The sequence below is a fragment of the Heterodontus francisci genome, chromosome 6 (assembly GCF_036365525.1).
Source record: "Heterodontus francisci isolate sHetFra1 chromosome 6, sHetFra1.hap1, whole genome shotgun sequence".
Lineage (NCBI taxonomy): Eukaryota > Metazoa > Chordata > Chondrichthyes > Heterodontiformes > Heterodontidae > Heterodontus > Heterodontus francisci.
This window is the reverse complement of record NC_090376.1, coordinates 31,444,594-31,454,269: the sequence shown is the minus strand read 5'-3', so window position 1 is coordinate 31,454,269 and position 9,676 is coordinate 31,444,594. Positions and strand designations below refer to the sequence as shown.

At 54.5% G+C, this 9,676-nt stretch overlaps 1 protein-coding gene across 2 annotated transcripts in view; it reads right to left on the bottom strand.

Annotated features, from left to right (window-relative positions):
- Positions 1–236: 236 nt before the first annotated feature.
- Positions 237–9,676, bottom strand: part of mrps31 (mitochondrial ribosomal protein S31) — a 39,712-nt gene continuing 30,272 nt past the window's right edge. For both annotated transcript variants that reach the window (XM_068033436.1, XM_068033437.1), the window contains exons 4-7: positions 4,820–4,966; positions 3,953–4,029; positions 956–1,099; positions 237–810 (exon numbers count right to left, since the gene is read on the bottom strand). In XM_068033436.1, coding sequence (XP_067889537.1) covers positions 578–810; positions 956–1,099; positions 3,953–4,029; positions 4,820–4,966 — 601 coding nt within the window. In that variant the 3' untranslated portion in view covers positions 237–577. The remainder of the gene's footprint in view (positions 811–955; positions 1,100–3,952; positions 4,030–4,819; positions 4,967–9,676) is intronic.

Below are 9,676 nucleotides of genomic sequence, written 5' to 3'. Positions count from 1 at the left end.
AAGTACTCTTTCTTTCCCTGTTAACTAGAGAAGACACTTTGCTTCAAAGCTTTCAATTTTCAAAAGAGGAAAAAGGATCAATTTATGGTAAAATATTTCAGACAATTTGCTGTGAATTTTAAAAAATGAATACACTTTTAACATAGAAAAAGCAAGGCTCACATAAAAATGTGACTAGTTTTTTTGATATTTCTTCACTGAAGTAATTCAGATGAATAATACATACAAATTCATAATTAGATTTTCTTTATATTTATTTATTTTCCAACATAGAATAGTAACAAGTCAAAAGTTACCGGCTATGAAGCACCCTGGGATGTCCTTAAGCTGTGAAATGTGCTATATAAATTCAAGTTCATTTATTTTCAACCTCAGGACTACATTGTGAACATTTTATGTCATTGTTTTATCGACATTTTTGGATGGAAATACTCAGCTGGAAAGGAGAGAGTTATGGTAACCAGCTTACAGCATATTAGGAGTTTATACCTGTACAACTGTGTCATAAAAAGTCAAAGTTTTCACGCTGTGCAGATTTGTTTTGCACAGTACCAACCTTAAATCTAAAGAAATTATTTCAGTTAACGTAAACTTCACTTTCCTTCAGAATGTCTTCTTTTTCATGGAAATACTGGCGAAACCAATCAATGTGTTCAATTTTTTGTTGCACTGTTAAGTATGGATTCTTAGATAATCCATTGATGACTAGCTCCATGAAATGGCGTATTGGTCCTTGCTCAGGGAATCCATTCAAATGCTTTTCCAGAAATATGTGTTCATGGAATTCCACACCCTCCTCTGCTTGGAGTCCTGAAATACCACCATGAATTTAAAAGCTAGTTAGCTATTTGACACAAGCTAAAATTACTTACCACTCAAATTAATTTAGAACACTGAGGTGAGCATTTTGTCAATGATAACTCTCACTGTAATCCTTTTTTAAAAAAAAACTTACCAGCCTCACTGTTAACAGGAAACTGCCTGAGTTTTCCTTCCTTTGTCCACTGGATCATCTCTTCAAACCCATTGCGAGGCAATTGTTCAGTAACAGCTGCTATTTTATTGGCCAACTCGCCATCCCATAGTGATGGCAGTGACACTATTAAAAAAGTAATTTCACCAAATTGTCATACAGATGCAGACACCACTTCTGAAATTGGAAGCAATTAGCAATAAACATTTAGCTTTACTTTTACATTTATTATGCAGTTATTTTAGAAGGCACAACATTATTTTATTAAATGGCAAGTTATTGCATTTGATTGTGGATAATCTAGGGGTGGTAACTGGGGAAGAGACTAGCGGAATTCTGTTCCTGTGGTACCAACACAAACGGCTAAGTAGGCAAACTGCAACATGCCTTCTGTTTGGTTTTGTTTTGTTTCTGCTGCTAATAAAAATGGTTTTTATTGGCTGTTCGAAGATAAAATTGCATTAATATTTTTCTGTAACTTGGATAGTCAGGATTGCAGTTAGTAAACGCTGCCGCTTTTTTTAAAAATTAAGGCATTAAATAGCAAATATCCAGAGAGAGTAGCAAAGCTAATCAGTCCCCTAATTATGAAGCAACCAAGATATAGTCTATTCCATAATGTTGCCCATCTTCAGTCCATCTGCTACTGAAGCCATCATCCACTTTTTTATTGCCTCCAGACTCGACTACTGCAATGCTCTCCTGGCCGGTCTCTCATCTTCCACCCTCCATAATCATAAGTTTATCCAACACTGTGCTGCTGGTATCTTAACTCACACTAAGTTCCCTTCACCCATAAACTTTATGTTTTCTGACCTACATTGGCTCTTGATCCATCAATGCCTTGATTTTAAAATTCTCATCCTTATGTTCAAATCCTTCCAAAGTCTGGATTACAAAGTGAGGAGGATGGATAGAATACCAACCAAGAGAGAATTGGAATGGTCAAGGTTGGAAATGACAAAGGGATGATAATTTCAGCTGCAAATGAGTTGAGCCTGTGGCACAGAAAGGCAATATGATAGACGTGGAAGTAGACACTCTGTGATAAAGACAAGAAATGCTGGAATCACTCAGCAGGTCTGGCAGCATCTGTGGAAAGAGAAGCAGAGTTAACGTTTCGGGTCAGTGACCCTTCTTCGGAACTGACAAATATTAGAAAAGTCACAGATTATAAGCAAGTGAGGTGGGGGTGGGGCAAGAGATAACAAAGGAGAAGGTGCAGATTGGACCAGGCCACATAGCTGACCAAAAGGTCACAGAGCAAAGGCAAACAATATGTTAATGGTGTGTTGAAAGACAAAAGCATTAGTACAGATTAGGTGTAAATACACTGAATAATAGGTGAAGCAGCGATTTACTTGTACTTCTTTCAATGTAGTATACTGTATTCGCTGCTCACAGTGTGGTCTCCTCTACATTGGGGAGACCAAGCGCAGACTGGGTGACCGCTTTGCGGAACATCTCTGCTCAGTCCTCAAGCAGGACCCTGAGCTTCCGGTTGCTTGCCATTTCAACACTGCCCCCTGCTCTCATGCTCACATCTCTGTCCTGGGATTGCTGCAGTGTTCCAGTGAACATCAACGCAAGCTCGAGGAACAGCATCTCATCAACCGATTAGGCACACTACAGCCTGCCGGACTGAACATTGAGTTCAATAATTTCAGAGCATGACAGCCCCCCATTTTACTTTCATTTTTAGTTCTTTTTTCTTCCTTTTTTTTTTACATTCTTTTTTACATTTTTTACAATCTTTTTTTGCATTTATTTCATTTCATCTCTTTCAACACACCATTATCATATTGTTTGCCTTTGCTCCGTGACCTTTTGGTCAGCTATGTGGCCTGGTCCAATCTGCACCTTCTCTTTTGTTATCTCTTGCCCCACCCCCACCTCACTTGCTTATAATCTGTGACTTTTCTAATATTTGTCAGTTCCGAAGAAGGGTCACTGACCCAAAACGTTAACTCTGCTTCTCTTTCCACAGATGCAGCCAGAGCTGCTGAGTGATTCCAGCATTTCTTGTTTTTGTTTCAGATTTCCAGCATCCGCAGTATTTTGCTTTTACTCTGTGATAAAGATTTGGAGTTAGGCACACAGCTTGGGGCCAATAGGACACTAAGATTGAAGCAAACAGTCTGCAACCTAAGACAGTGACAGGGAGGGGGATGTGATCCTTGTCAAGGGCACGATATTGCCTTGGGAAGGAAAAATTCCCCGATTTACATTTTCACGATGGTAAGTAGGAAGGCCAATCAATCATTTTTACCCATTACATTTAAAGGTTACCACCAGCAGCTAGAAGAAATCTCCACTGTTGCAAATGAAGTAGCATTCAGTTACCAACAGATACTAAAAAGGGCTTCTCTACCTCCGACCAACTATCCTGCAATTCTGAGTAATCATATTAACTATGGTTATGAGAAATTGAAACAGAGATTTGTGCAAACATATTAGGTCACTTCACTCATGCTGCATTTAATTTAGACAGCATTACAGATGATGAACTTAGAAGGCCATTTGCATGGAACACCTTGGATATATCTTTGGTCTGGCCACAGATTAGCCGAGTTGTCTCCTGGGCATACAGGCTGGAAACACAGTATTCACACTACTATATAGGCAGAGCTTTCCTCCCTCCCCACACCAACATCAGGGATGATCAACGATCAGAAACTAAGTTATAAATAAGAAAATCTCGAGCCTACACTAATTTCCATGTTCTGCACCACATTGTAGGGTAAATCGAGAACAGAAGCAATAATAGCTAGAAAGACAGGTTAAGCAGCTGCGTTTACCTGAAAGTTCTGCCATAGCAGAAGAGGAGTTGCAACAGATTCAACATGGCAACATGATTAGGCGCAAAGAAATGTGAGCTTGATGGCACCTCATGATTTAATCTCAAACATTTCATTTTAAATAATGATCAAGCATTGCCAATATAAATATGAAAGGTAGTCGAAGAAAAGTACAACTAACCAGTTTCTGGTAAAGTTTCTGATTCACCAGTGCATACAGGAAAAATGTTCAACCTCTTCCCAGTAAATAGCCCCTTCCTAAATAGGGAAAATAGAGAACGCTATAAAGTTTTTATACTTAGTAGGCTAGCTTGAAAGAAAGAGGAATTAAGTAGTTTCATCACTCAGTACGACCACTGATCCAGCAGTGCTTCTGCAAAAACCACGACAATATACAGTTTATATGGATTATTAAGCAAAATGTAGGTAGAGTACTTTGTTCAAGAAGTTCCTAGCATATTGTCTTAAAAGCATAATAATAACTACTTAAGTTGGCTACCTCTGGAAATTTATCATTTTGGGTCTCCCAGCCTTTTGAGTTGTTCGAATGACAAAAGTAACAGGGAGAAAGAAATATTTTCAGGATATCCCAAAATTCCAATTCTCAGGATATCCCAAAGTTCTTCACATCCAGTGAGGTAGTTTTGAAGTGTAATTAGTTTAGTTTTTTAGTTTAGTTTAGAGATACAGCACTGAAACAGGCCCTTCGGCCCACCGAGTCTGTGCCGACCATCAACCACCCATTTTATACTAATCTTACACTAATCCCTACCACCTACCTATACTAGGGGCAATTTATAATGGCCAATTAACCTATCAACCTGCAAGTCTTTTGGCATGTGGGAGGAAACCGGAGCACCCGGAGGAAACCCACGCAGACACAGGGAGAACTTGCAAACTCCACACAGGCAGTACCCAGAATTGAACCCGGGTCGCTAGAGCTGTGAGGCTGCGGTGCTAACCACTGCGCCACTGTGCGATGCAGCTGCTAATTTAAGCCCTGCAAGGCATGTTTAGTTACATGTCTCACAAAGATCAATCCCATTACCTCTTCCTCATTGCATTAAATTCACTAGTAACACCTCGATCAGGAACATATCCTTGTCCATCTTCATCAAAGCGGATTTGATTAGCAGATCTTGACCCAGCCCGTGCACCAGGACGTTTTCCAATCTTCATGTCTGCAATAATGTTACTGAAATCAACATAATACAAACACAAGTTTTATATAATGTTTCAACAAATCCAGTTAAGCTCCATTTGCTTATTTCAGTCCTACTGACTGCAACTCCGGGTATTTAGGTGCAAATTATACAATTCTCGGTCTCCCTCCCCGTCTCGGTCTCCCCCCCCCCCCCTCCCCCGCCCTCTCTCCGCCTCTCCCTCTCTGTCTCCCTCCCTGTCTCGCCCTCTCTCTCTCCCCCTCTCCCGCCCTGTCTCGCCCCCTCTCCCTCCCTCTCCCGCCCTGTCTCCCTCCCTCTCCCGCCCTCTCTCTCTCCCTCCCTGTCTCGCCCTCTCTCTCTCCCTCCCTGTCTCGCCCTCTCTCTCTCCCTCCCTGTCTCACCCTCTCTCTCTCTCCCTGTGTCTCGCCCCCTCTCTCTCCCTGTGTCTCGCCCCCTCTCTCTCCCTGTGTCTCGCCCCCTCTCTCTCCCTCCCTCCCTGTCTCGCCCCCTCTCTCCCTCCCTCCCTGTCTCGCCCCCTCTCTCCCTCCCTCCCTGTCTCGCCCCCTCTCTCCCTCCCTGTCTCGCCCCCTCTCTCCCTCCCTGTCTCGCCCCCTCTCTCTCCCTCCCTCCCTGTCTCGCCCCCTCTCTCTCCCTCCCTCCCTGTCTCGCCCCCTCTCTCCCTCCCTCCCTGTCTCGCCCCCTCTCTCCCTCCCTCCCTGTCTCGCCCCCTCTCTCCCTCCCTCCCTGTCTCGCCCCCTCTCTCCCTCCCTCCCTGTCTCGCCCCCTCTCTCCCTCCCTCCCTGTCTCGCCCCCTCTCTCCCTCCCTGTCTCGCCCCCACTCTCTCCCTCCCTGTCTCGCCCCCTCTCTCTCCCTCCCTGTCTCGCCCCCTCTCTCTCCCTCCCTGTCTCGCCCCCTCTCCCTCTCCCTGTCTCGCCCCCTCTCCCTCTCCCTGTCTCGCCCTCTCTCCCTCTCCCTGTCTCGCCCTCCCTGTCTCGCCCCCTCTCTCTCCCTCCCTGTCTCGCCCTCTCTCCCTCTCCTTGTCTCGCCCTCTCTCTCTCCCTCCCTGTCTCGCCCTCTCTCTCTCCCTGTCTCTCCCTCCCTCTCTCTCTCCCTCCCTCCCTGTCTCGCCCCCTCTCCCTCCCTCCCTGTCTCGCCCCCTCTCCCTCCCTGTCTCGCCGTCTCGCCCCCTCTCCCTCCCTGTCTCGCCCCCTCTCCCTCCCTGTCTCGCCCCCTCTCCCTCCCTGTCTCGCCCCCTCTCCCTCCCTGTCTCGCCCCCTCTCCCTCCCTGTCTCGCCCCCTCTCCCTCCCTGTCTCGCCCTGTCTCGCCCTCCCTGTCTCGCCCCCCCTCTCTCCCTCCCTGTCTCGCCCTCTCTCCCTCTCCTTGTCTCGCCCTCTCTCTCTCTCCTTGTCTCGCCCTCTCTCTCTCCCTCCCTGTCTCGCCCTCTCTCTCTCCCTCCCTCCCTCTCTCCCTCCCTCCCTGTCTCTCCCTCTCTCCCTCCCTCCCTTTCTCTCCCTCTCTCCCTCCCTCCCTGTCTCTCCCTCCCTGTCTCGCCCCCTCTCCCTCCCTGTCTCGCCCTCTCTCCCTCCCTGTCTCCCTCCCGCTCTCTCCCTCCCTGCCTGTCTCGCCCTCTCTCTCCCTCCCTCCCTGTCTCGCCCTCCCTGTCTCGCCCCCTCTCCCTCCCTGTCTCCCTCCCTGTCTCGCCCTCCCTCCCTGTCTCGCCCTCTCTCTCCCTCCCTCCCTGTCTCCCTCCCTCTCCCTCCCTGTCTCTCCCTCCCTCCCTGTCTCCCTTCTTCCCTGTCTCTCCCTCCCTCCCTGTCTCTCGCCCTCTCTCTCCCTCCCTCCCTGTCTCGCCCTCTCTCTCCCTCCCTCCCTGTCTCGCCCTCTCTCTCCCTCCCTCCCTGTCTCGCCCTCTCTCTCCCTCCCTCCCTGTCTCGCCCTCTCTCTCCCTCCCTCCCTGTCTCGCCCTCTCTCCCTCCCTGTCTCGCCCTCTCTCCCTCCCTCCCTCTCTCGCCCTCTCTCTCCCTCCCTCCCTGTCTCGCCCTCTCTCTCTCTCTCCCTCCCTCCCTGTCTCGCCCTCTCTCTCTCCCTCCCTCCCTGTCTCGCCCTCTCTCTCTCTCTCTCTCTCCCTCCCTGTCTCGCCCTCTCTCCCCCCGTCTCGCCCTCTCTCCCCCCGTCTCGCCCTCTCTCCCCCCGTCTCGCCCTCTCTCCCCCCGTCTCGCCCTCTCTCCCCCCGTCTCGCCCTCTCTCCCCCCGTCTCGCCCTCTCTCCCCCCGTCTCGCCCTCTCTCCCCCCGTCTCGCCCTCTCTCCCCCCGTCTCGCCCTCTCTCCCCCCCGTCTCGCCCTCTCTCCCCCCCGTCTCGCCCTCTCTCCCCCCCGTCTCGCCCTCTCTCCCCCCCGTCTCGCCCTCTCTCCCCCCCGTCTCGCCCTCTCTCCCCCCCGTCTCGCCCTCTCTCCCCCCCGTCTCGCCCTCTCTCCCCCCCGTCTCGCCCTCTCTCCCCCCCGTCTCGCCCTCTCTCCCCCCCGTCTCGCCCTCTCTCCCCCCCGTCTCGCCCTCTCTCCCCCCCGTCTCGCCCTCTCTCCCCCCCGTCTCGCCCTCTCTCCCCCCCGTCTCGCCCTCTCTCCCCCCCGTCTCGCCCTCTCTCCCCCCCGTCTCGCCCTCTCTCCCCCCCGTCTCGCCCTCTCTCCCCCCCGTCTCGCCCTCTCTCCCCCCCGTCTCGCCCTCTCTCCCCCCCGTCTCGCCCTCTCTCCCCCCCGTCTCGCCCTCTCTCCCCCCCGTCTCGCCCTCTCTCCCCCCCGTCTCGCCCTCTCTCCCCCCCGTCTCGCCCTCTCTCCCCCCCGTCTCGCCCTCTCTCCCCCCCGTCTCGCCCTCTCTCCCCCCCGTCTCGCCCTCTCTCCCCCCCGTCTCGCCCTCTCTCCCCCCCGTCTCGCCCTCTCTCCCCCCCGTCTCGCCCTCTCTCCCCCCCGTCTCGCCCTCTCTCCCCCCCGTCTCGCCCTCTCTCCCCCCCGTCTCGCCCTCTCTCCCCCCCGTCTCGCCCTCTCTCCCCCCCGTCTCGCCCTCTCTCCCCCCCGTCTCGCCCTCTCTCCCCCCCGTCTCGCCCTCTCTCCCCCCCGTCTCGCCCTCTCTCCCCCCCGTCTCGCCCTCTCTCCCCCCCGTCTCGCCCTCTCTCCCCCCCGTCTCGCCCTCTCTCCCCCCCGTCTCGCCCTCTCTCCCCCCCGTCTCGCCCTCTCTCCCCCCCGTCTCGCCCTCTCTCCCCCCCGTCTCGCCCTCTCTCCCCCCCGTCTCGCCCTCTCTCCCCCCCGTCTCGCCCTCTCTCCCCCCCGTCTCGCCCTCTCTCCCCCCCGTCTCGCCCTCTCTCCCCCCCGTCTCGCCCTCTCTCCCCCCCGTCTCGCCCTCTCTCCCCCCCGTCTCGCCCTCTCTCCCCCCCGTCTCGCCCTCTCTCCCCCCCGTCTCGCCCTCTCTCCCCCCCGTCTCGCCCTCTCTCCCCCCCGTCTCGCCCTCTCTCCCCCCCGTCTCGCCCTCTCTCCCCCCGTCTCGCCCTCTCTCCCCCCGTCTCGCCCTCTCTCCCCCCGTCTCGCCCTCTCTCCCCCCGTCTCGCCCTCTCTCCCCCCGTCTCGCCCTCTCTCCCCCCGTCTCGCCCTCTCTCCCCCCGTCTCGCCCTCTCTCCCCCCGTCTCGCCCTCTCTCCCCCCGTCTCGCCCTCTCTCCCCCCGTCTCGCCCTCTCTCCCCCCGTCTCGCCCTCTCTCCCCCCGTCTCGCCCTCTCTCCCCCCGTCTCGCCCTCTCTCCCCCCGTCTCGCCCTCTCTCCCCCCGTCTCGCCCTCTCTCCCCCCGTCTCGCCCTCTCTCCCCCTGTCTCGCCGTCTCGCCCTCTCTCCCCCTGTCTCGCCGTCTCGCCCTCTCTCCCCCTGTCTCGCCCTCCCTGTCTCGCCCTCTCCCTCCGTCTCGCCCTCTCCCTCCCTGTCTCGCCCTCTCCCTCCCTGTCTCGCCCTCTCCCTCCCTGTCTCGCCCTCTCCCTCCCTGTCTCGCCCTCTCCCTCCCTGTCTCGCCCTCTCCCTCCCTGTCTCGCCCTCTCTCCCCGTCTCCCTCCCTGTCTCGCCCTCTCTCCCCGTCTCCCTCCCTGTCTCGCCCTCTCTCCCCGTCTCCCTCCCTGTCTCGCCCTCTCTCCCCGTCTCCCTCCCTGTCTCACCCTCTCTCCCCGTCTCCCTCCCTCTCTCTCCCTCCCTCCCTGTCTCGCCCTCTCTCTCCCTCCCTCCCTGTCTCGCCCTCTCTCTCCCTCCCTCCCTGTCTCGCCCTCTCTCTCCCTCCCTCCCTGTCTCGCCCTCTCTCTCCCTCCCTCCCTGTCTCGCCCTCTCTCTCCCTCCCTCCCTGTCTCGCCCTCTCTCTCCCTCCCTCCCTGTCTCGCCCTCTCTCTCCCTCCCTGTCTCGCCCTCTCTCTCTCTCACTCCCCCTCTCCCTCCCTGTTTCGCCCTCTCTCCCCCTCACCCCCTCTCCCTCCGTCTCGCCCTCTCTCCCTCTCCCTCCCTGTCTCGCCCTCTCTCCCTCTCCCTCCTTGTCTCGCCCCCTCTCCCTCCCCGTCTCGCCCCCTCTCCCTCCCCGTCTCGCCCCCTCTCCCTCCCCGTCTCCCTCCCTGTCTCGCCCTCTCCCTCCCTGTCTCGCCCTCTCTCTCCCTCCCTCCCTCCCTGTCTCGCCCTCTCTCTCCCTCCCTCCCTGTCTCGCCCTCTCTCTCCCTCCCTCCCTGCCTG